General features: G+C 49.2%; 2 protein-coding genes across 4 annotated transcripts in view; one reads left to right on the top strand and one right to left on the bottom strand.

Moving 5' to 3' along the window:
* The window catches only part of SLC2A1 (solute carrier family 2 member 1), a 241,083-nt gene that overhangs the window by 63,711 nt on the left and 151,136 nt on the right, over positions 1 to 26,236 (bottom strand). For all 3 annotated transcript variants that reach the window (XM_077260466.1, XM_077260467.1, XM_077260468.1), the window contains exon 2: positions 16,035 to 16,127. In XM_077260466.1, the coding sequence (XP_077116581.1) occupies positions 16,035 to 16,127 (93 nt within the window). The remainder of the gene's footprint in view (positions 1 to 16,034; positions 16,128 to 26,236) is intronic.
* Positions 5,055 to 6,733, top strand: LOC143770641 (uncharacterized). Its single transcript, XM_077260469.1, has 3 exons — positions 5,055 to 5,197; positions 5,278 to 5,434; positions 5,554 to 6,733. Exons 1-3 carry the CDS (start codon positions 5,083 to 5,085, stop codon positions 6,260 to 6,262), a joined length of 981 nt encoding a protein of 326 aa, XP_077116584.1. The 5' UTR covers positions 5,055 to 5,082; the 3' UTR covers positions 6,263 to 6,733.

The raw sequence follows: 26,236 nt of genomic DNA, 5'->3' as shown, positions 1-26,236 counted from the left end.
TTTCGGTGTCGCCATGTCTTGATGTGTCTGTGTTTCGGGGTGTCGGTGTGTCTGTGTTTCGGTGTTGCCGTGTCTCTGTGTGTCTGTGTCTCAGCATGTCTGTGTCTCGGTGTGTCTGTCTCGGTGTGTCTGTGTTTCGGTGTCGCCGTGTCTGTGTTTCGGTGTGTCTGTTTCGGTGTCGCCATGTCTCGGTGTGTCTGTTTCGGTGTCGCCGTGTCTCGGTGTGTCTGTGTCTCAGTGTGTCTGTGTTTCGGTGTCGTCGTGTCTCGGTGTGTCTGTGTCTCATGTGTCTGTGTTTCGGTGTCGCCGTGTCTTAGTGTGTCTGTGTTTCGGTGTCGCCATGTCTCGATGTGTCTGTGTTTCAGTGTCGCCGTGTCTCAGGTGTGTCTGTGTCTCAGCATCTCTGTGTCTCGGGGTGTCTCTGTGTCGGTGTGTCTGTGTTTCAGTGTCGCCGTGTCTCGGTGTGTCTGTGTCTCAGCATGTCTGTGTCTCGGTGTGTCTGTCTCGGTGTGTCTGTGTTTCGGTGTCGCGGTGTCTGTGTTTCGGTGTCGCGGTGTCTGTGTTTCGGTGTCACCGTGTCTGTGTTACGGTGTGTCTGTGTTTCGGTGTCGCCGTGTCTCAGTGTGTCTGTGTCTCAGTGTGTCTGTGTTTCAGTGTCGCCATGTCTCGGTGTGTCTGTTTCTCGGTGTGTCTGTTTCTCGGTGTATCTGTGTCTTGGTGTGTCTGTGTTTCGGTGTCGCCATGTCTCGATGTGCCTGTGTTGCGGTGTCGCTATGTCTCGGTGTGTCTGTGTCTCGGCATGTCTGTGTCTCGGGGTGTCTGTGTTTCGGTGTCGCTGTGTCTCGGTGTGTCTGTGTCTCGGCATGTCTGTGTCTCGGTGTGTCTGTGTTTCGGTGTCGCCATGTCTGTGTTTTGGTGTCGCCGTGTCTGTGTTTCGGTGTCGCCGTGTCTGTGTTTCGGTGTTGCCATGTCTCGGTGTGTCTGTGTTTCGGTGTCGCCGTGTGTCTGTGTCTCGGTGTGACTGTGTCTTGGTGTCTGTCTTTCGGTGTCGCCGTGTCTCGGTGTGTCTGCGTCTCGTGTGTCTGTGTTTCGGTGTTGCAGTGTCTTAGTGTGTCTGTGTTTCGGTGTCGCCATGTCTCGATGTGTCGGTGTTTCGGTGTCGCCGTGTCTCGGTGTGTCTGTGTCTTGGCATGTCTGTGTCTCAGGGTGTCTCTGTGTCGCCGTGTCTTTGTTTCTGTGTATCTGTGTTTCGGTGTCACCGTGTCTCGGTGTGTCTGTGTCTCAGTGTGTCTGTCTTTCGGTGTCGCCGTGTCTCGGTGTGTCTGTGTCTCGTATGTCTGTGTTTCGGTGTCGCTGTGTCTTAGTGTGTCTGTGTTTCGGTGTCGCCGTGTCTTAGTGTGAGTGTGTCTCGGTGTGTCTGTGTTTTAGTGACGCTGTGTCTCGGTGTATCTGTGTTTCGGTGTCGCCGTGTCTCGGTGTGTCTGTGTCTCGGTGTGTCTGTGTTTTGGTGTCGCAGTGTCTCGGTGTGTTTGTGTCTCGGTGTCTCCGTGTTTCGGTGCTGCCGTGTCTCGGCGTGTCTGTGTTTTGGTGTCGCCGTGTCTCAGTGTGTCTGTGTTTCGGTGTCGCCGTGTCTCGGTGTGTCTGTTTCTTGGCATGTCTGTGTCTCAGGGTGTCTGTGTCGGTGTGTCTGTGTTTCGGTGTCGCCGTGTCTCGGTGTGTCTGTGTCTCGGCATGTCTGTGTCTCGATGTGTCTGTTTTGGTGTGTCTGTGTTTCGGTGTCGCCGTGTCTTTGTTTTGGTGTGTCTGTTTCGGTGTCGCCGTGTCTCGGTGTGTCTGTGTCTCAGTGTATCTGTGTTTCGGTGTCACCGTGTCTCGGTGTGTCTGTGTCTCAGTGTGTCTGTCTTTCGGTGTCGCCGTGTCTCGGTGTGTCTGTGTCTCGTATGTCTGTGTTTCGGTGTCGCCGTGTCTTAGTGTGTCTGTGTTTTGGTGTCGCCGTGTCTCGGGGTGTCTGTGTCTCGGTGTGTCTGTTTTTGGTGTCGCCGTGTCTCGGTGTGTCTGTGTCTCGGTGTGTCTGTGTTTTGGTGTCGCTGTGTCTCGGTGTGTTTGTGTCTCGGTGTGTCTGTGTGTCGGTGTCGCCGTGTCTTAGTGTGTCTGTGTCTCGGTGTGTCTGTGTGTCTTTGTCGCAGCGTTTTCAATATTCTACTTTAGTCAAATGCCCGCGTTTACTCAGCTGATGTACTGTAAATGCCATGGAGCCAGGCAATTGTGACCTGATCCGCCCCACGCTGCGGTGAGCACGGGGGCGAGTACAGGCTGTTAGCCACAAATTCCAGTTCTGTTCACAATGTGACTGAGGAGGGTGTGTGCAGCAGCAGGCAGGCCATTGGCTGCCGTGGGCAGGATTACATTTACATGCACCCAGTGCCCAAAATACCTGGTAAATGTCACCGTGTGACCCGGGCCACGTTCTGCCTTTCACATACAGAGCTGATGCCGCCAACCATCACATCTCCGGGAGAATGGGAGATCATTCGTGTAAAACGCAGGACATAATCGGCGAGGGGCACTGGCAGTGTATGCTGGAGATGCAGATCACAGTGACTCAGCAGCCGCCAGGCTCTGGCCGTACACATCAGTTCTGCAGCCGCGTGTGACTTGTGGCGTACAGTTACGTCATTTCTCTCGCATCATGTGGATGATATAAGTTCAGAAATCTGGAAACCCTCCTGCCAAATGCTGGGAATGAGCCGTAATACCAGTGAAGTCACCTTATTATTTATGTAGCGCCATTGATCCCCGGCTGCTGTACATGACGAGGTCACAGACTAATTAATTACAGATAACACTTAGGCTGCTTTCACCATCAGGTTTTCTGTTTCAGGCTAATTCCGGCTCTTCCGCCAAAAACCGGAATTGGAAACCGGAGAAACCGGATGGCGCCGGATGGCCCAGCGTTCCTTCTGGTGTGATGCCGGATCCGGCGTACATTTGATTCCGGCGTCTGGAAAAAACGTCTACTGTAACGTTTTTTGTCTGCGGCGAAAAAGCCTGAAAGGCCGGATCCGGCGTTTCCGGCTTTTCGCCACAATGCATGTCTATTGACGCCGGATTCGGAAAAAGGCGGATCCGGCGGGCGGATGCGGCTTTTTACACTGAGCATGCTCAAAAGACTATGGGCCAGCCCCCAGGACTAGGGTTGAGCGAAACGGATCTTTCATTTTCATAAGTCGCCGACTTTTGGCAAAGTCGGCGTCTCATGAAACCCGACCCGATCCCTGTGTGGGGTCGGCCATGCGGTACGCGATCTTGGCGCCAAAGTCGCGTTTCGTATGACGCGTTTAGCGCCATTTTTTCAGCCAATGAAGGAGTGATGACATAGGGGTTAGGGGCGTGGGCGGCTATCATCATTTTATCGCTTGTGCGCAGTAGGGATTTGCAATGTGTAACACGAGATTTTCTGTGCTGGGACGGAGAGAGAGAGAGATGTGCTGGGACGGAGAGAGAGAGAGAGAGAGGGAGAGAGAGAGAGAAAAAAATAAAATAATAATAATAATAATAATAATAATATCCCCATAGACGTGCATAGGGTTTCGTGTTCCGGCCGATCCTCGACTTTTCGCAGTAATCGGCCGATTTCGCCTGACTCGACTTTTCAAAAAGTCGGGTTTCGCGAAACATGACTCGACCCTAAAAAAGTCAAAGTCGCTCAACCCTACCCAGGACTATATATAAAGCAGTGCCATTGAGGCCTTCATTCATTTCCAGCCTGCAAAAGAGCCGACACCCTGCCACGACGGAAGGAGCCAGAGAGCCTGCCACAGAGCCAGAAACCTGCCACAGAGCCAGAAACCTGCCACAGAGCCAGAGAGCCTGCCTGCCACAGAGCCAGAAACCTGCCACAGAGCCAGCTCTCCTGCCTGCCACAGAGCCAGAAACCTGCCACAGAGCCAGAGAGCCTGCCTGCCACAGAGCCAGCTCTCCTGCCTGCCACAGAGCCAGAAACCTGCCACAGAGCCAGAAACCTGCCACAGAGCCAGCTCTCCTGCCTGCCAGAGCCAGAAACCTGCCACAGAGCCAGTTCTCCTGCCTGCCACAGAGCCAGCTCTCCTGCCTGCCACAGAGCCAGAAACCTGCCTCAGCGAGCCAGCTCTCCTGCCTGCCACAGAGCCAGAGAGCCTGCCACAGAGCCAGAGAGCCTGCCTGCCACAGAGCCAGCTCTCCTGCCTGCCACAGAGCCAGAAACCTGCCACAGAGCCAGAGAGCCTGCCTGCCACAGAGCCAGCTCTCCTGCCTGCCACAGAGCCAGCTTTCCTGTCTGCCACAGAGCCAGAAACCTGCCACAGAGCCAGCTACCTACCGCAGAGCCAAGCCGTACTTGAGCAGCAGCCATGTCTTCTCCTGGGAGCCCTCCTCCTTGTCGGCGACGCACAGAGGTAAATCTGAACATAATCTAGCTATCTTGCTCCATCGTTGTCGAGTGTGAGTGTGTGTGAGTGTGTATATATAATGTATTTTGTAATCTTTCATCTTTGTAGGAAGCTGCTGAAGCTGCTTCCCCAGTTGAAGAGGTGCTCCCCGAAGAAGAGGGAAGGGGTGGAGAAACACATGGAGAGGGCTCACAATTGGTATGTATCTGTCATGTATTGCGGAACCACACCCTACACTACACACAACACATAACACAAGATACTTCGAACACAACACATAGAAACTGATACATTCTAAGCTCACACAACATACAAAACTTATTATAGATATCACATGGCACACAACACATAGAAAGGCTACCAACAAGCACATAATTTTTGTTATTTTTCTTATAGAGTTTGGAATCTGGTGCTCAAGCAAGAGGTTCTTCCACTGGCTCCCAGGGTCGTCGGCGTGACACTCGTGGCGGCCGTCGTCGTGTAGGTTTTTTTCTTTTTTTCCTTGGAGGTTAGCAATGTTTCAAATTTTGTGTTAATTTTTTTTCCCCTTTTCCAACAGGTTTCACAGCGTGATCCTGATTCTAACGGTGAGGAGGTCGGCCTTGATATTGACCTCCTCATCGATCTTGTCCGAGACAGGGAGCCGCTGTGGAACATGGCTGACCGCCGCCATGCTGATCTCTCAGTGACCCGTCGACTCTGGGAACAAATCTGCCGAGAACTGATAGCGAGGTGGGAGGACCTTGATGTCCAGGCCCAGATTCAAGAACGTAAGTATCCTCAGTCCAGTTTTGGTGATGCATTCTAAAATGCTGTTTCTAACAAAGTTGTGTTTCTCCTTTCTTAACAGGTGAGCGGATAGTGAAAAGGTGGCGGTCGATCAGGGATCGCTTTAAGAAGAAGTTCAACAAAGAGATGCGGGCCCCGAGTGGATCTGGAGGACTCAGGAGCAAATACAAGTATGCCCGAGCCCTGTCGTTCCTCAGGTCAACGATGGTGACACGAAGGTAAATATTACCCATCACATGCACTAATAAATGTTTAATATGTCTAAACCTATTTTGCTCTTTCAGCCAGGGCCATGCAATGGCAGTATATTGTTTGTTTTTTCTCTTTTGTTCCACAGCACCGTCGGGAGCACTCGGGAGCCTGCAGCACAGTTGAACCCTTCTGGGTCGATCCCTCAGGAGGCCGCCACCGAGGGACACTTTGACAGTGAGAACCCCTCTGCACCTTCCCCCTCTGCACCTTCCCACTCTGCACCTTCCCACTCTGCACCTTCCAACTCTGCACCTTCCCACTCTGCACCTTCCCACACTTCTGATCCCTCTGTCCCATCCACGAGCGCTGGAGCATCCTGGCCGGTTCCATTGCATGTATCTGCTGGTGAGGATATAGCGTTTCCTGTACCCCACCCCTCTGCTGCAGCCACCTCTAGTACACCTGTAGCATCGGGGCGCCTTCGGCAGAGGGGTCAGGTACAGAGTTATGCGCCCGAGTTCTTACACCTGAACGCATCATTCCAGAACTGTTTGAAAGTTTTGTCCGAGCAAATGGCTGCAGGTTTTAATTTTATAAATAAAAGTATACTCGAGATGCATACACTTCTGGTAACTATGCGTTCAGAGGCAAGACAGTCACCGAACAACACTTTTTTCCAGTCGGTACTTGAGCAAATGGAGGCGCTATCTACTTCTCAGCAGATGCAAGTAATGGAATCCTGCCAGTCCACTCTAGCGCTCATTGCCTCAAGAGCAGATACTCTTGCCACCCATGCTTCAACTGCCCCCCCCTTCCTCCACTGTCCATCACTACAGCCACTACCATCCTCCTGACCCGTACCGCCAACCAGACCGTGACCCATCCCACCAACATCACCATCACCCACATCGTGCCCGTGCCCCGTCCCAAACTCCACAACACTTCCAGCGTTCCCGTGCCCCTTCCCACCAGTCACAATACCAGCCTCCCGCCCGTGCCCCTCCCCACCAGTCGCACTACCAACCTCACGCCCGTGCCCCTTCCCACCAGCCACACTACCAGCCTCCCACCCGTGCCCCTTCCCACCCATATGATCCCGACCCTTACAACTTCCCATCTACTTCATCATCGCCTCCTCTCCCTGCCCACTTCCAACAGCCTCTATCACCCTCTTCCCAACCCTCTTCTCCACCCATCACTCCTTCTGCCTCCCAATCCTCCCAAAACATAACCTACACCCCTCCATCCTACCAAATTCCTAACCCCAATCCCACTTTCTTGTCCACCCGCTCAATTGCTTTCTCCACTCCTTCACCACTACCTATTGATCCTTCACACCAACACATTCCTCTCTGCACACTCCCACTGTCGAAGTGTCCCTATCCGACAGTCCCTCCAACAGTATCTCCACCCCGACGTACGAAAATCTTTAGTGTATGTAGGCTGCATTATTTTTTCTGTTTCAAAAAAAGTTTGGTTGATTAAGAAAAATTTTAATAAAACTTTTTGTTTACAACTATCTTGTATTTATTTGTTTGTGTCAAATAACAATTTGGTTACACAAGGTTTATTGTTAAGAGGTAAAATACTTTGGGTACAACCCAAACAGATGCACATCTTGGTTAAAAGGTAAAAACAAACAGGTACACAACATGGGTAAAAGGTAAAACCAAACAGGTACACAACATGGGTAAAAGGTAAAACCAAATAGGTACACAACATGGGTAAAGGTAACAGTTATTACTAGGTTACACACAAAGTGTTTAAACTCTCTCATCCTGCCAGTGTATTCTTCCTTGGGGTGAAATAAAATATTCTGCAAAGTGATCCCGTATTCTGGAAACTGTGGCAGAACTTCTGTATGTTTGGTTGCTATAATCCGTCAAGGTGGTTTCGGAAGAGTGGTCCTCAATGGAAAGCTGTTCCTTGGATATAACATAATTGTGTAGGACAACACACGCTTTCACTACCTCATACACAGTGTCTGTCTTCAAGTTAATGGATGTCAGGAGAACTCTCCATTTGGTGGTTAGGATCCCAAACGCACACTCTACCATTTTCCGTGCACGTGTGAGTCGGTAGTTGAAAATTCTTTTAGTATTGTTTAAACCACGGCTGGAGTAGGGTTTCAAAAGATGCTCGGAAAGCTGAAAAGCTTCATCCCCAACACAAACAAATGGCATTGGTGGCTCAGAGGTTTGAGGCAGTGGTCTTGGGGGGGAAATTGAAAGGTTTGTCCATATAAATGCCGCCCCATAGAAGACAGTTTGAAAACTTGCGAATCATTAGAACGGCCAAACGCCCCAATATCCACCGCTACAAATTTGTAATCCGCATCAGCGATGGCCATCAGCACAATGGAAAAGTACTTCTTATAGTTGAAAAACTGAGATCCAGAACCAGCCGGTTTCACGATACGGATGTGTTTCCCGTCCACCGCACCCAAGCAATTGGGAAACTGACACACTTCCAGGAATCTGTCAGCTACTTCCAACCATGTCTGCATTGTGGGATGTGGAATGTATTCTTCATGCAGAGAGTCCCACAGTGCACGGCAAGTGTGCCTCACTATTCCAGATATGGTTGAAATGCCCAGTCTGAACTGAAAATGTAGTGAAGACAGGGATTCACCAGTTGCTAGGAATCTGTGAACAAAAGCAAGGCAGAAATTACTGCAAATTCAAAATATCAACGAAAGTGCCTTACAAGAGTAGATCTCAAAAAAATGCTTACCGAACAGTGACTGCAGCGCCCCAGAGTCTGGTCGTTGCAGTAACGTCGCTCTTCCACCAGGGGGAGTGATGGTACGTCTGATTGCAATAAAAGAGTTCACCTTGCAGGTATCACAGACACACATTACACTTCACACTCCGGCCGCCAGGGAGAGCAAAAGGTCCTATCTACTAGGCCACTCCTCACACATGGGTAAAACTGGGGGTTGGATAGGAAGTTAGAGAGAAAGTAGCTGGGGAGAGTTAGAGAGAGGACCTGTCAGGGGTGGGATCCTGACAGCGGCCTAGCACAGACAGATCCTTACGGAGCCGTGCCTGTGCCTTATAGCGGCAAACTCCTGAGAAAAGACACGAAGCGAAGCATATTGTGGAGAAGTGAGAAACGGGATCACAGCACAAAGGAGATAGAACCAGAAGGAGTCGTGCCTCAAGATCAGCAACATCCTTCTGAGGTGCGTAGCCGGCGGCCGGAACGCTGAGGAAGTAAGAGACTCTACGCATTACTTTGAACTACGGCCGGGCAGTTATCTTTAGGTTGGCTGTCTCACCTTTACACCTAACGAAGACAACGAAGGCAATTGTGGGAGAGGGGCGTCTCTAGGGTCCCTATAAAATAACTCCAGGCCTACCCCGTCATACGGGTGCGTCCTATCCATTTCATCTGGGGGACGGAGAGAAAGAACAGAAACATACACGACAGTTGGGAGGACTATCCCGTGGTGCTCAGCAGGGAGGTACTACAACACACAGGTGCTGGTAGGAAGGTCACTGATTTCCACCTGTAAAGGGAACTCTGGATGTGCCTTTGGACCGGCCGGTCTCAGCCAGCCCTGTTAGCAGTGCTCTGGATTGCGGATGCCGAAGCCTTCCGTAAAGAGGTAAAGAGACTGCAACCCTGTGTCCTCGTTATTTACTGCGACCTACACCGCCACCTACATCTTTAATTGGGTGCCCCTTAGCAGGGCCACGGACCGGGTCAGGCCACCGTCACATCCCCAGAACCGAGAGAGAGACCCGGTACCGAGTACCCCGCTGCCCTGCGTTTGGGGGCCGCTCCATGACCATCAGACGTTCAGCCGGGGTAATGGAGAATCTGCAATAGGTATCACTCCTTCTTATTAGATGTTCAACCCGCTCCACCAATACATCAAAGTTCTCAGCTTTCATCCGCACATAGCTGAAAAACTTGTCAGGGTCACGTCGTAGCTCCATATACAAAGTGGAAAAGCCTCCCCGGGTCATTCTCTGTGCCGTGATGGGGTGGATCCACAAACGGCGTCGTCGCAGACGCATGACACGCTGTCTCTCTCGTTCCTTCTCAATAACAATTGCTTTCAATCGATTCGCCTCCACGATGAAATCCACGTTGTTCTGCAGAATCTTCGCAATAATGCTGTCCATCTTGCTCTGTATCTTGCGCCTCTCCAACCTGTCACAGATGGGCTTTAGGAACACTGTATATATAGTTTTCAGCAGGCCAATCACCTTTTCAGGGGGCGTTTTTATAAGCCGGATCCGTAAAAAAACGGATAGAAAACCGGACGAAACGGATGGTAACCGGATTGGATGGATCCGGTTTCTCGCCGGATCCGGACACCTGATCCGGCTGAAAAACGGATCCGTCTCATCCGGTTTCTACAAAATAAGCCGGATCCGGCACTGCGGCACGACGCCGGAAACGGCATGTGGCGAAAAATCTGATGTGTGAAAGCAGCCTTAGAGTAAACTAACAGTGACAGCCGGGTACAGAGGGGAGAGAACCCGGCCCCCGCGGGCTTACAGTCTGCAGGATGGTGGGATCCGGGTACAGAGGGGAGAGGACCCGGCCCCCACGGGCTTACAGTCTGCAGGATGGTGGGAGCCGGGTACAGAGGGGAGAGGACCCGGGGAGAGGACCCGGCCCCCACTGGCTTACAGTCTACGTGATGGTGGGAGCCGGGTACAGAGGGGAGAGAACCCGGCCCCCGCGGGCTTAGAGACTGCAGGATGGTGGGCGCTGGGTACAGATGGGAGAGGACCCGGCCCCCGCGGGCTTACAGTCTACAGGATGGTGGGAGCCGGGTACAGAGGGGAGAGGACGCGGCCCCCACCGGCTTACAGTCTACAGGATGGTGGGAGCCGGGTACAGAGGGGAGAGGACGCGGCCCCCACCGGCTTACAGTCTGCAGGATAGTGGGAGCCGGGTACAGAGGAGGGAGGACCCTGCCCCCACGGGCTTAGAGTCTGCAGGATGGTGGGAGCTGGGTACAGAGGGGAGAGGAACCGGCCCCCACTGGCTTACAGTCTGCAGGATGGTGGGAGCTGGGTACAGAGGGGTGAGGACCCGGCCTCCATGGGCTTACAGTCTACAGCATGGTGGGAGCCGGGTACAGAGAGAAGAGGACCCTGCCCCCGCGGGCTTACAGTTTACAGGATGATGGGAGCCGGGTTCACAGGGGAGAGGACCCTGCCCCCGCGGGCTCACAGTCTGCAGGATGGTGGGAGCCAGGTACAGAGAGGAGAGGACCCTGCCCCCGCGGGCTTACAGTCTACAGGATGGTGGGAGCCAGGTACAGAGGGGAGAGGACCCGGCCTCCACGGGCTTACAGTCTACAGGATGGTGGGAGCCGGGGACAGAGGGGAGAGGACCCGGCCCCCACGGGCTTACAGTCTACAGGATGGTGGGAGCCGGGTACAGAGGGGAGAGGACCGGCCCCAACGGGCTTAGTCTGCAGGATGGTGGGAGCCGGGTACAGAGGGGAGAGGACCCTGCCCCTGTGGGCTTACAGTCTGCAGGATGTGGGAGCCGGATACAGAGAGGAGAGGACCCTGCCCCCACGGGCTTACAGTCTGCAGGATGGTGGGAGCCGGATACAGAGAGGAGAGGACCCTGCCCCCGCGGGCTTACAGTCTGCAGGATGGTGGGAGCCGGGTACAGAGAGGAGAGGACCCAGCCCCCGCAGGCTTACAGTCTGCAGGATGGTGGGAGCCGGGTACAGAGGGGAGAGGACCCTGTCCCCGCAGTCTTACAGTCTACAGGATGGTGGGAGCCGGGTACAGAGGGGAGAGAAACGGCCCCTGAGGGCTTTGAGTCTGCAGGATGGTGGGAGCCGGGTACAGAGGGAAGAGGACCTGGCCCCCGTGGGCTTACAGTCTACAGGATGGTGAGAGCCAGGTACAGAGGAGAGAGGACCCTGCCCCTGTGGGCTTACAGTCTGCAGGATGTGGGAGCCGGGTACAGAGGGGAGAGAACCCGGCCCCCACGGGCTTACCGTCTGCAGGATGGTGGGAGCCGGATACAGAGGGGAGAGGACCCGGCCCCCGCGGGCTTACAGTCTACAGGATGGTGGGAGCCGGGTACAGAGGGGAGAGGACCCTGCCCCTGCGGGCTTACAGTCTGCAGGATGGTGGGAGCTGGGTACAGAGAGGAGAAGACGCAGCCCCCGCGGGTTTACAGGCTACAGGATGGTGGGAGCCGGGTACAGAGGGGAGAGGACCCGGCCGCCGTGGGCTTACAGTCTACAGATGGTGGGAGCTGCGTACAGAGAGAAGAGGACCCTGCCCCCATGGGCTTACAGTCTAAAGGATGGTGAGAGCCAGGTACAGAGGGGAGAGGACATGGCCCCCATGGGCTTACAGTCTAAAGGATGGTGAGAGCCAGGTACAGAGGGGAGAGGACCCGGCCCCCACGGGCTTAGTCTGCAGGATGGTGGGAGCCGGGTACAGAGGGGAGAGGACCCGGCCCCCACGGGCTTACAGTCTGCAGGATGGTGTGAGCCGGGTACAGAGTAGAGAGGACCCGGCCCCCGCGGGCTTACAGTCTACAGGATGGTGGGAGCCGGGTACAGAGGGGAGAGGACCCTGCCCCCGCAGGCTTACAGTCTACAGGATGGTGGGAGCCGGGTACAGAGGGGAGAGGACCCAGCCCCAGCGGACTTACAGTCTACAGAATGGTGGGAGCCGGGTACAGAGGGGAGAGGACCCAGCCCCCGTGGGCTTACAGTCTACAGGATGGTGGGGAAGGAGACCGTAGGTTAAAAATAGTGCTGTTGCTCTACAGGCCCATACAAGGCTGAGGATCTAATGCTGCTGATGACTGTGCCCAGTGCACAAGGTCCATACAGACATGGGGGAAACATTAGCGGCCGTACAGAGCCCAGACCTCAGCTCCATCTAACACCATGGAGACTGTGATCCCGGCCTCCCCCCAACATCAGGGTCTGACCCCACAAATGCTCTTCTGGATGAAGTGGCAAAAATTTCCACAGACGCCTCCTATCGACCCAGAAGAGCAAGACCCGTTTTATCTGCAGATGGATGACTCCATATTAATGTCTATAGATGTAGAATATGTGGTCAAGAAAGCTCCTGGACCAAGAAAGCAAAGGGTTTGAGTGCTGCTTTTTCTGCAGGAGAAGTCAGCTCCACTGTGGACAGGTGTGGGCAATGCAGCAGAGGCCGGTGATGCGACACGGACCGGAGATGCGACACGGCAGGCAATTCAGCAGGGGCCGACGATGCAGCAGGGGACGGCGATGCCCTCTTATGTTCCAGTCTCCTAACTCTGTATTCTGATTTTTGGATGTACAGGAATAGTGTCTGGATGGTAAATTGCTCGATGTAAGGAATGTACATCATGTCCAATAATTCCTGAGCTGTCGACATCTTTCAGCAGGATCCTGATGAGACATCTGCAGGAAGGAGGTTAATCTTCCTAATGAGATGATCTTAAGGCTCCGCTTGTCCGTGTGTCTGCGAGTCCTTACTTGTGTCACTCCCTTCTCATGAAATGATTGACATAGAAGCCTGTCCCCTCGAGTAACCTCCAAACGCCATATTGGTATATAGTGACTATGTGGCTAGGTGCTGCTGTACACCTGTTATATAGTGACTATGTGGTCACTGCTGTACACGTGGTATATAGTGACTATGTGGTCACTGCTGTACACGTGGTATATAGTGACTGTGGCTACGTGCTGCTGTACACGTGGTATATAGTGACTGTGGCTAGGTGCTGCTGTACACGTGGTATATAGTGACTATGTAGTCACTGTTGTACACGTGGTATATAGTGACTATGTGGTCACTTCTGTACACGTGGTATATAGTGATTATGTGGTCACTGCTGTACACGTGTGATAGTGACTCTGTGGTCACTGCTGTACACGTGGTATATAGTGACTGGCTAGGTGCTGCTGTACACGTGGTGTATAGAGACTATGTAGTCACTGCTGTACACGTGGTATATAGTGACTATGTGGTTACTGCTGTACACGTGGTATATAGTGACTATGTGGCTAGGTGCTGCTGTACACGTGGTATATAGCGACTGGTCACTGCTGTACACGTGTATATAATGACTGGTCACTTCTGTACACGTGGTATATAGTGACTATGTGGCTAGGTGCTGCTGTACATGTGCTATATAGTGACTATGTGGTCACTCCTGTACACGTAGTATATAGTGACTATGTGATCACTGCTGTACACGTGGTATATAGTGACTATGTGGTCACGGCTGTACATGTGGTATATAGTGACTATGTGGCCACTGCTGTACACGTGGTATATAGTGACTGTGGCTAGGTGCTGCTGTACACGTGGTATATAGTGACTATGTAGTCACTGCTGTACACGTGGTATATAGTGACTATGTAGTCACTGCTGTACACGTGGTATATAGTGACTATGTGGTCACTTCTGTACACGTGGTATATAGTGACTGGTCACTGCTGTACACATGGTATATAGTGACTCTGTGGCTAGGTGTTGCTGTACACGTGGTATATAGTGACTATGTGGTTACTGCTGTACACGTGGTATATAATGACTATGTGGCTAGGTGCTGCTGTAAACGTGGTATATAGTGACTGTGGTCACCTTCTGTACACGTGGTATATAGTGACTGGTCACTTCTGTACATGTGATATATAGTGACTATGTGGCTAGGTGCTGCTGTACACGTGGTATATAGTGACTGTGGTCACTGCTGTACACGTGGTATATAGTGACTGGTCACTTCTGTACACGTGGTATATAGTGACTATGTGGCTAGGTGCTGCTGTACACGTGGTATATAGTGACTATGTGGTCACTCCTGTACACGTAGTATATAGTGACTATGTGATCACTGCTGTACACGTGGTATATAGTGACTATGTGGTCACGGCTGTACATGTGGTATATAGTGACTATGTGGTTACTGCTGTACACGTGGTATATAATGACTATGTGGCTAGGTGCTGCTGTAAACGTGGTATATAGTGACTGTGGTCACCTTCTGTACACGTGGTATATAGTGACTGGTCACTTCTGTACATGTGATATATAGTGACTATGTGGCTAGGTGCTGCTGTACACGTGGTATATAGTGACTGTGGTCACTGCTGTACACGTGGTATATAGTGACTGGTCACTTCTGTACACGTGGTATATAGTGACTATGTGGCTAGGTGCTGCTGTACACGTGGTATAAAGTGACTATGTGGTAACTGCTGTACACGTGGTATATAGTGACTATGTGGTCACTGCTGTACACGTGGTATATAGTGACTATGTGGTTACTGCTGTACACGTGGTATATAGTGACTATGTGGCTAGGTGCTGCTGTACACGTGGTATATAGCGACTGGTCACTGCTGTACACGTGTATATAATGACTGGTCACTTCTGTACACGTGGTATATAGTGACTATGTGGCTAGGTGCTGCTGTACATGTGCTATATAGTGACTATGTGGTCACTCCTGTACACGTAGTATATAGTGACTATGTGATCACTGCTGTACACGTGGTATATAGTGACTATGTGGTCACGGCTGTACATGTGGTATATAGTGACTATGTGGCCACTGCTGTACACGTGGTATATAGTGACTGTGGCTAGGTGCTGCTGTACACGTGGTATATAGTGACTATGTAGTCACTGCTGTACACGTGGTATATAGTGACTATGTAGTCACTGCTGTACACGTGGTATATAGTGACTCTGTGGTCACTGCTGTACACGTGGTATATAGTGACTGTGGCTAGGTGCTGCTGTACACGTATATAGTGACTATGCAGTCACTGCTGTACACGTGGTATATAGTGACTATGTGGTCACTTCTGTACACGTGGTATATAGTGACTGGTCACTGCTGTACACATGGTATATAGTGACTCTGTGGCTAGGTGTTGCTGTACACGTGGTATATAGTGACTATATGGTTACTGCTGTACACGTGGTATATAATGACTATGTGGCTAGGTGCTGCTGTAAACGTGGTATATAGTGACTGTGGTCACCTTCTGTACACGTGGTATATAGTGACTGGTCACTTCTGTACATGTGATATATAGTGACTATGTGGCTAGGTGCTGCTGTACACGTGGTATATAGTGACTATGTGGTCACTGCTGTACACGTGGTATATAGTGACTATGTGGTTACTGCTGTACACGTGGTATATAGTGACTATGTGGCTAGGTGTTGCTGTACACGTGGTATATAGTGACTATGTGGCTAGGTGCTGCTGTACACATGGTATATTGTGACTGTGGTCACTGCTGTACACGTGGTATATAGTGACTATGTGGTCACTGCTGTACACATGGTCTATAGTGACTATGTGGTCACTGCTGTACACGTGGTCTATAGTGACTATGTGGCAACTGCTGTACACGTGGTATATAGTGACTATGTGGCTAGGTGTTGCTGTACACGTGGTATATAGTGACTATGTGGTCACTGCTGTACACGTGGTATATAGTGACTGTGGTAACTGCTGTACACGTGGTATATAGTGACTATGTGGTCACTGCTGTACACATGGTATATAGTGACTGTGGCTAGGTGTTGCTGTACAGGTGGTCTATAATACTGCGTGGTGCGGTGCAGTGATTCTCCTCGTGGCTGTGGATGCAACAACTCTTACCTTCTGTGGTGCATTAATGACTCCAGTGTTGTAGCCAAACTGTAAGGATCCTAGAACCGCGATGCTCACCGCCACCATCAACCGCAGCGTCATCTGCAATAAAGGTAAAGATAACGGTGACAACTGTGAGACCAAAGTGACCAGAGCTGCCCTTAGCTCCGAGCCCCAAAAATGGCCCCAACATCTTGATAGCAGCATCACTGTAAGATACACGGCTATAGGCTAAAAGGCAGAGTTACCTCTGTACACTACATAGGGGGCTGCAGTGTTACCTCTGTACACTACATAGGGGGCTGCAGTGTTACCTCTGCACTCTACATAGGGGGCTGCAGTGTTACCTCTGCACTCTACTTAGACGGCTGCAGTGTTACCTCTGCACTCTACATAGGGGACTGTATTGTTACCTCTGTACACTACATAGGGGGCTGCAGGGTTACCTCTGTACGCTACATAGGGGACTGTATTGTTACCTCTGTACACTACATAGGGGCACTGTAGTGTTACGTCAGTACACTGCATAAGGCGCTGTAGTATTACCTCTGAACACTGTATAAGAAGCTGTAGGGTGACCTCTGTACAGTACATAGGGGGCTGTAGTGTTAACTCTGTACACTACATAATGGGCTGTAGTGTTACCTCTGTACACTACATTACCCCTGCACAGTACATAGAATCATGTCCTACAATGTCTATTAGTATATCCAAGTGTTTTCACACGTGCTGTTGCTTAGTTCTGTTCCTCTAATTCTATAGATGTAATTTTTGTTTTTCTTGCCCATATGTAGAATCTTGGACAGAGCCTTGTGATACTCCACTTGTAACACTGGGGCCAGGACAGAGCCTTGTGATTCTCCATTTGTAACACTGGGGCCAGAACAGAGCCTTGTGGTCCCCTCTGGTAACACTGGGGTCAGGACAGAGCCTTGTGGTACCCCACTTGTAACACTGGGGCCAGGACAGAGCATTGTGGTCCCCACTGGTAACACTGGAGCCAGGACAGAGCCTTGTGGTTCCTACTTGTAACACTGGGGCCAGGACAGAGCCTTGTGGTTCCTACTTGTAACACTGGGGCCAGGACAGAGCCTTGTGGTCCCACTGGTAACACTGATGCCAGGAAAGAGCCTTGTGGTTCCTACTTGTAATACTCTTCCAATTAGATGTGCAACCATTTGTTACCACTCTTTGAGTATGATCACTAAGTTAGTTATGAATCCACCTAACCGTAGTCTTGTCAATCCCATACTTGGTCATTTTCTCAATAGGGATAGTATGAGATACTTTATGAAATGCTTTGCTAAAGTCAAGATATACTATAACTTCCGCATTTCCCTGATCCACCCAGTCAGTGATTCCATCATAGAAGGAAATTAGATTAGTCTGACATGACTTGTTTGCTACAAACCCATTCTGGCTCTGGTTAATTACGGTATTCTTATCCAAGTACTTAAATACATGCTGTTTAATAATATGTTCACAGATCTTTCCTGGTATAGAAGTAAGGCTCACTGGCCTGTAATTTCCTGGTATACAGTGACTTGCAAAAGTATTCGGCCCCCTTGAACTTTTCATCCTTTTCCCACATATCATGCTTCAAACATAAAGATACCAAATGTAAATTTTTGGCGAAGAATCAACAACAAGTGGAACACAATTATGAAGTTGAACGAAATTTATTGGTTATTTTACATTTTTGTAGAAAATCAAAAACTGAAAAGTGGGGCGTGCAATATTATTCAGCCCCTTTATTTTCAGTGCAGCAAACTCACTCCAGAAGTTCATTGTGGATCTCTGAATGATCCAATGTTGTGCTCAATGCCTAATGATGATAAATATAATCCACCTGTGTGTAATCAAGTCTCCGTATAAATGCACCTGCTCTGTGATAGTCTCAGGGTCCTGTTTGAAGCTCAGAGGGCATCATGAAGACCAAGGAACACAAAAGGCCGGTCCGTGATACTGTTGTGGAGTAGTTTAAAGCCGGATTTAGATACAAAATGATTTCCAAAACTTTAAACATCCCAAGGAGCACTGTGCAAGTGATCATATTGAAATGGAAGGAGTATCATACCACTGCAAACCTACCAGGAACTGGCCATCCCTCTAAACTTTCATCTAAAACAAGGAGAATATTGATCTGAGATGCAGCCAAGAGGCCCATGATCACTCTGGATGAACTGCAGAGATCTACAGCTGAGGTGGGACAGTCTGTCCTGTTGTGAATCTGCTTTTGGGCTCCTTCTGGTGGTGGCTAGTGGTACTGGTGACTCGGGTCTGTTTTCTTTCTCAGTTCACCTGTTTTCATCAGTAGTGGGGTGTTCCTATTTAATCCTGCTCTTCAGTCATTGCCTTGCCGGCCATCAATGTAACCAGAGCCTTTCTGTTGCATGTTCCTGCTCCTAGACTACTGATCAGCTAAGTTGGACTCTTAGTCCTAAGTTTGTTTGCATTTTTGTTCCAGTTTACAGTTAAGTCTTTCTCTGTAGCTGGAAGCTCTTGTGGGCTGAAATTACCACTCCGGTGTCATGAGTTGACACATGAGTTTTAAAGTAATTTCAGGATGGTATTTTAAAAGGGTTTTCAGCTGACCGTGCAGTTCCCTTTTGTATCTTTCTACTATCTAGTAAGCGGACCTCGCTTTGCTGAACCTACCTTCATACTGCGTATGTCTTTTCCTCTGAACTCACCGTCAATATATGTGGGGGGCTTCTGTCTCCTTTTTGGGGGAATTTCCCTAGAGGTAAGCCAGGTCTGTTTTTTCCTCTACTAGGGTAAGTTAGTTCTCCGGCTGGCGAGAGACGTCTAGGGATAAAACGTAGGCACGCCCCCTGGCCACTATTAGTTGTGTGGTAGGTTTAGCTCACGGTCAGCTCGAGATTCCATCACCCAAGAGCTCGTTCGTTATTTATGTGTCCTGACGTTCCCCTGCCATTGGGAACCATGACAGTATGGCCGGCCCCGTGTTAAAACTGTTGGCAGAAGAAAGGAGAGAAAAAGAAGTCTGCAAATTTTTTTTTTTTCCCCTCTGTGTTTGCTCTATAGTTGAATCAGTTGCATTTCAGCTCTAATTGCAGTCTTTGTCTCCCTCTCCTTCTAACCCTTGAATGGCTCTGATCTCACCTGCTTAAAATGGATCCTCAGAGTTTGGCTACAGGTTTGAATAATCTTGCCACAAAAGTTCAAAATTTACAGGATTTTGTTATACATGCTCCTATATCTGAACCTAGAATTCCTATACCAGAGTTTTTCTCCGGAGATAGATCTCGTTTTCTGAATTTCAAATATAATTGTAAATTATTTCTTTCTCTGAGACCTCGCTCCGCTGGAGATCCCGCACAGCAGGTTAAGATTGTAATTTCCTTGCTGCGAGGTGACCCTCAAGATTGGGCATTTGCATTGGCACCAGGGGATCCTGCGTTGCTCAATGTGGATGCATTTTTTCTGGCTTTGGGGTTGCTTTATGAGGAACCTAATTTAGAGATTCAGGCTGAAAAAGCCTTGATGGCCCTATCTCAAGGGCAAGATGAAGCTGAAATATACTGCCAAAAATTTTGTAAATGGTCTGTGCTTACTCAGTGGAATGAGTGCGCTTTGGCGGCGAATTTCAGAGAGGGTCTCTCTGATGCCATTAAGGATGTTATGGTGGGGTTCCCTGCGCCTACAGGTCTGAATGAGTCCATGACAATGGCTATTCAGATTGATCGGCGTTTGCGGGAGCGTAAACCTGTGCACCATTTGGCGGTGTCTTCTGAGAAGGCTCCAGAGAATATGCAATGTGATAGAATTCTGTCCAGAAGCGAACGGCAGAATTTTAGGCGAAAAAATGGGTTGTGCTTCTATTGTGGTGATTCAACTCATGTTATATCAGCATGCTCTAGACGCACAAAGAAGGTTGATAAGTCTGTTTCAATTGGCACTTTACAGTCTAAGTTTATTCTATCTGTGACCTTGATTTGTTCATTATCGTCAATTACCGCGGACGCCTATGTCGACTCTGGCGCCGCTTTGAGTCTTATGGATTGGTCCTTTGCCAGGCGCTGTGGGTTTAATCTAGAGCCTCTGGAAGTCCCTATACCTCTGAAGGGTATTGATTCTACGCCATTGGCTAGTAATAAACCACAATACTGGACACAAGTGACTATGCGTATGACTCCAGACCATCAGGAGGTGATTCGCTTCCTTGTGTTGTACAATCTACATGATGTTTTGGTGCTCGGATTGCCATGGTTACAATCTCATAACCCAGTCCTTGACTGGAAAGCAATGTCTGTGTTAAGCTGGGGATGTCAGGGGGCTCATGGGGATGTACCTTTGGTTTCCATTTCATCATCTATTCCCTCTGAGATTCCGGCATTTTTGTCTGATTATCGTGATGTTTTTGAGGAGCCTAAGCTTGGTTCACTTCCTCCTCACAGAGATTGCGATTGTACCATAGATCTGATTCCAGGCAGTAAATTTCCAAAGGGTCGTTTGTTTAATTTATCCGTACCTGAACATGTTGCTATGCGAGAGTATATTAAGGAGTCTCTGGAAAAGGGACATATTCGTCCTTCTTCATCTCCCTTAGGAGCCGTTTTTTTCTTTGTATCTAAAAAAGATGGCTCTTTGAGGCCGTGTATTGATTATCGACTCTTGAATAAAATTACAGTCAAATATCAGTATCCTTTGCCACTGCTGACTGATTTGTTTGCTCGAATAAAGGGGGCTAAGTGGTTCTCTAAGATTGATCTTCGTGGGGCGTATAATTTGGTGCGAATTAAGCAGGGGGATGAGTGGAAAACCGCATTTAATACACCCGAGGGCCATTTTGAGTATTTGGTAATGCCTTTTGGTCTTTCAAATGCCCCTTCAGTCTTTCAGTCCTTTATGCATAACATTTTCCGTGAATATTTGGATAAATTTATGATTGTGTATCTGGATGATATTTTGATTTTTTCGGATGACTGGGACTCTCATGTCCAACAAGTCAGGAGGGTTTTTCAGGTTTTGCGGGCTAATTCCTTGTGTGTGAAGGGTTCTAAGTGTATTTTTGGGGTTCAAAAGATTTCTTTTTTGGGGTACATTTTTTCCCCTTCTTCCATTGAGATGGATCCTGTCAAGGTTCGGGCTATTTGTGATTGGACGCAACCTACTTCTCTTAAGAGCCTTCAGAAATTCTTGGGCTTTGCTAATTTTTATCGTCGATTTATAACTAGTTTTTCGGATGTTGCTAAACCTTTGACTGATTTGACTAAAAAGTGTGCTGATGTTGCTGATTGGTCCCCTGCTGCTGTGGAGGCCTTTCGGGAGCTTAAGCGCCGCTTTTCTTCTGCCCCTGTGTTGCGTCAGCCTGATGTTGCTCTTCCTTTTCAGGTTGAGGTCGACGCTTCCGAGATCGGAGCTGGGGCGGTTTTGTCGCAGAAAAGTTCCGACTGCTCCGTGATGAGACCTTGTGCGTTCTTTTCTCGAAAATTTTCGCCCGCCGAGCGAAACTATGATATTGGTAATCGGGAGCTTTTGGCTATGAAGTGGGCTTTTGAGGAGTGGCGTCATTGGCTTGATGGGGCTAGACATCAGGTGGTGGTATTGACCGATCACAAGAATCTGATTTATCTTGAGTCTGCCAAGCGCCTGAATCCTAGACAGGCGCGCTGGTCGTTGTTTTTCTCTCGGTTTAATTTTGTGGTCTCATACCTACCAGGTTCTAAAAATGTGAAGGCAGTTGCCCTTTCTAGGAGTTTTGAGCCTGATTCCCCTGGTGATTCTGAACCTACAGGTATCCTTAAGGATGGGGTGATATTATCTGCTGTTTCCCCAGACCTGCGACGGGCTTTGCAGGAGTTTCAGGCGGATAGACCTGATCGTTGCCCGCCTGGTAGACTGTTTGTTCCTGATGATTGAACCAGCAGAGTCATCTCGGAGGTTCATTCTTCTGCATTGGCAGGTCATCCTGGAATCTTCGGTACTAGGGATTTGGTGGCTAGGTCCTTCTGGTGGCCTTCCCTGTCTCGAGACGTACGAGTTTTTGTGCAGTCTTGTGATGTTTGTGCTCGGGCCAAGCCTTGTTGTTCTCGGGCTAGCGGATTGTTGTTATCCTTGCCTATTCCGAAGAGGCCTTGGACTCACATCTCTATGGATTTTATTTCTGATCTCCCTGCTTCTCAGAAAATGTCTGTCATCTGGGTGGTGTGTGACCGTTTTTCAAAGATGGTTCATTTGGTACCCTTGCCTAAGTTGCCTTCCTCATCCGAATTGGTTCCTCTGTTTTTTCAAAATGTGGTTCGCTTGCATGGTATTCCGGAAAATATCGTTTCTGACAGGGGGACCCAGTTCGTGTCTAGATTTTGGCGGGCATTCTGTGCTAGGATGGGCATTGATTTGTCTTTTTCGTCTGCGTTCCATCCTCAGACTAATGGCCAGACTGAGCGAACTAATCAGACCTTGGAGACTTATTTGAGGTGTTTTGTGTCTGCGGATCAGGATGACTGGGTTGCCTTTTTGCCGTTGGCAGAGTTTGCCCTCAATAATCGGGCTAGTTCTGCCACTTTGGTTTCTCCTTACTTTTGCAATTCGGGGTTTCACCCTCGTTTTTCTTCCGGTCAGTGGAGTCTTCGGATTGTCCGGGGGTGGATACTATGGTGGATAGGTTGCATCGGATTTGGGGACAGGTGGTGGACAATTTGAAGTTGTCCCAGGAGAAGACTCAGCATTTTGCTAACCGCCGTCGTCGTGTTGGTCCTCGTCTTCGTGTTGGGGACTTGGTGTGGTTGTCTTCCCGTTTTGTCCCTATGAGGGTTTCTTCTCCTAAGTTTAAGCCTCGGTTCATCGGTCCTTATAGGATTTTGGAGATTCTTAACCCTGTATCCTTTCGTTTAGACCTTCCGGCATCTTTCGCTATCCATAATGTCTTCCATCGGTCGTTGTTGTGGAGGTATGCGGTGCCGGTTGTTCCTTCTACCGAGCCTCCTGCTCCTGTGCTGGTTGAGGGTGAGTTGGAGTATGTTGTAGAGAAAATCTTGGACTCCCGTATTTCCAGACGGAGACTACAATATCTGGTTAAGTGGAAGGGCTATGGTCAAGAAGATAATTCTTGGGTAACTGCCTCTGATGTTCACGCCTCTGATTTGGTTCGTGCCTTTCATAGGGCTCATCCGGATCGCCCTGGTGGTTCTTGTGAGGGTTCGGTGCCCCCTCCTTGAGGGGGGGTACTGTTGTGAATCTGCTTTTGGGCTCCTTCTGGTGGTGGCTAGTGGTACTGGTGACTCGGGTCTGTTTTCTTTCTCAGTTCACCTGTTTTCATCAGTAGTGGGGTGTTCCTATTTAATCCTGCTCTTCAGTCATTGCCTTGCCGGCCATCAATGTAACCAGAGCCTTTCTGTTGCATGTTCCTGCTCCTAGACTACTGATCAGCTAAGTTGGACTCTTAGTCCTAAGTTTGTTTGCATTTTTGTTCCAGTTTACAGTTAAGTCTTTCTCTGTAGCTGGAAGCTCTTGTGGGCTGAAATTACCACTCCGGTGTCATGAGTTGACACATGAGTTTTAAAGTAATTTCAGGATGGTATTTTAAAAGGGTTTTCAGCTGACCGTGCAGTTCCCTTTTGTATCTTTCTACTATCTAGTAAGCGGACCTCGCTTTGGTGAACCTACCTTCATACTGCGTATGTCTTTTCCTCTGAACTCACCGTCAATATATGTGGGGGGCTTCTGTCTCCTTTTTGGGGGAATTTCCCTAGAGGTAAGCCAGGTCTGTTTTTTCCTCTACTAGGGTAAGTTAGTTCTCCGGCTGGCGAGAGACGTCTAGGGATAAAACGTAGGCACGCCCCCCGGCCACTATTAGTTGTGTGGTAGGTTTAGCTCACGGTCAGCTCGAGATTCCATCACCCAAGAGCTCGTTCGTTATTTATGTGTCCTGACGTTCCCCTGCCATTGGGAACCATGACACTGTCCATAGGACAACAATCAGTCACACACTGCACAAATCTGGCCTTTATGGAAGAGTTGCAAGAAGAAAGCCATTTCTCAAAGATATCCATAAAAAGTGTTGTTTAAAGTTTGCAACAAGCCACCTGGGAGATACACCAAACATATGGAAGAAGGTGCTCTGGTCAGATGAAACCAAAATTGAACTTTTTGGCAACAATGTCACACGATATGTTTGGCGTAAAGGCAACACAGCTGATCACCCTGAACACACCATCCCCACTGTCATACATGGTGGTGGCAGCATCATGGTTTGGGCCTGCTTTTCTTCAGCAGGGACAGGGAAGATGGCTAAAATTGATGGGAAGATGGATGGAGCCAAATACAGGACCATTCTTGAAGAAAACCTGTTGGAGTCTGCAAAAGACCTGAGACTGGGACGGAGATTTGTCTTCCAACAGGACAATGATCCCAAACATAAAGCAAAATCTACAATGGAATGGTTCACAAATAAACGTGTCCAGGTGTTAGAATGGCCTAGTCACAGTTCAGACCTCAATCCAATCGAGAATCTGTGGAAAGAGCTGAAAACTGCTGTTCACAAATGAACTCCATCAAACCTCACTGAGCTCGAGCTGTTTGCCAAGGAAGAATGGGCGAGAATTTCAGTCTCTCGATGTACAAAACCGATAGAGAAATACCCCAAGCGACTTGTAATCGCAGCAAAAGGTGGCGCAACAAAGTATTAAGTTAAAGACCCCGAATAATATTGCACGCCCCACTTTTCAGTTTTTGAATTTCAACAAAAATGTAAAATAACCAATAAATGTCGTTCACCTTCACAATTGTGTTCCACTTGTTGTTGATTCTTCACCAAAAATTTACATTTAGTATCTTTATGTTTGAAGCATGATATGTGGGAAAAGGTTGAAAAGTTCAAGGGGGCCGAATACTTTCGCAAGACACTGTAGAAGTAAGGCTCACTGGCCTGTAATTTCCTGGCTCCGCCTTCTTTTCATTTTTGATAATAGGGACAACATTTGCCCTTCTCCAATCTTCTGGGACTTCTCCTGTTCTCCAAGATTTTTCAAAGATTCTGGCTAGTGGTTCTGAAATTTCTTCTGTTAACTCTTTCAGTACCCTAGGATGTAATTCATCTGGACCAGGAGATTTAAGTTCATGTAAATTAGTTAAGTGTTCCCTCGCCATCGCTCTGTTTATGGATAGAGTGGATTCTTTTATTCCTTCCATGGCACCATGAAGATCAGTTATCAGTTACAATTGGGGGGGATCTGTGGCGATACCTTTGTACAGTACATAGGGGGGTGCTGTGGCTTACCCCTGTACAGAACATAGTGGGCTGTAGTATTACCTCTGTACAGTATATGGGGAGGCTCTGTGGTGTTACCTCTGTACAGTACATAGGGGGGGGGGCGCTGTGGTGTTACCTTTGTACAGTGCATGGGGGGCTGTAATGTTACCTCTGTACAGAACATAGTGGGCTATACAGTACATAGGGGGGCTTTGTGGTATTACCTCTGTACAGTACATGGGGGGTTCTGTGGTGTTACCTCTGTTCAGTACATAGGGGGGAGCTGTAATGTTACCTCTGTATTGTACATGGGGCGCTTTGGTGTTATCTTTGTACAGTGCATGGGGGGCTGCAATGTTACCTCTGTATAGAACATAGTGGGCTGTACAGTACATAGGGGGCTTTGTGGTATTACCTCTGTACAGTATATGGGGCTCTGTGGTGTTACCTCTGTACAGAACATAGTGGACTTTAGTATTACCTCTGTACAGTACATAGGGGGGTCGCTATGGTGTTACCTCTGTACAGTACATAGGGGTGCGCTGTAGTGTTAACTCTGTATAGTACATAGGGGGCACTGTGGTGTTTCCTCTGTTCACTACATGGGGGGCGCTGTGGTGTTACCTTTGTACAGTATATGGGGGGCTGTAGTGTTACCTCTGTACAGAACATAGTGGGCTGTACAGTACATAGGGGGGCTTTGTGGTGTTACCTCTGTACAGTACATAGGTAGGGAGCTGTAATGGTACCTCTGTACAGAACAAAGTGGGCTGTATTATTACTTCTGTACAGTACATAGAGGGTCTCTGTGGTATTACCTCTGTACAGTACATAGGGGCGCTGTAGTGTTTCCTCTGTACAGAACATAGTGGGCTTTAGTATTACCTCTGTACAGTACATAGGGGGGGTACTATGGTGTTACCTCTGTGCAGTACATGGGGGGCACTATGGTGTTACCTCTATAGTAAATGGATGGGCCCTATGGTGTTAGCTC

Source organism: Ranitomeya variabilis, chromosome 4, assembly GCF_051348905.1.
Source record: "Ranitomeya variabilis isolate aRanVar5 chromosome 4, aRanVar5.hap1, whole genome shotgun sequence".
In the NCBI taxonomy this organism is placed as follows: Eukaryota; Metazoa; Chordata; class Amphibia; order Anura; family Dendrobatidae; genus Ranitomeya; species Ranitomeya variabilis.
Note: the sequence above shows the minus strand (reverse complement) of the source record. Positions and strands in the feature narration are given on the sequence as shown.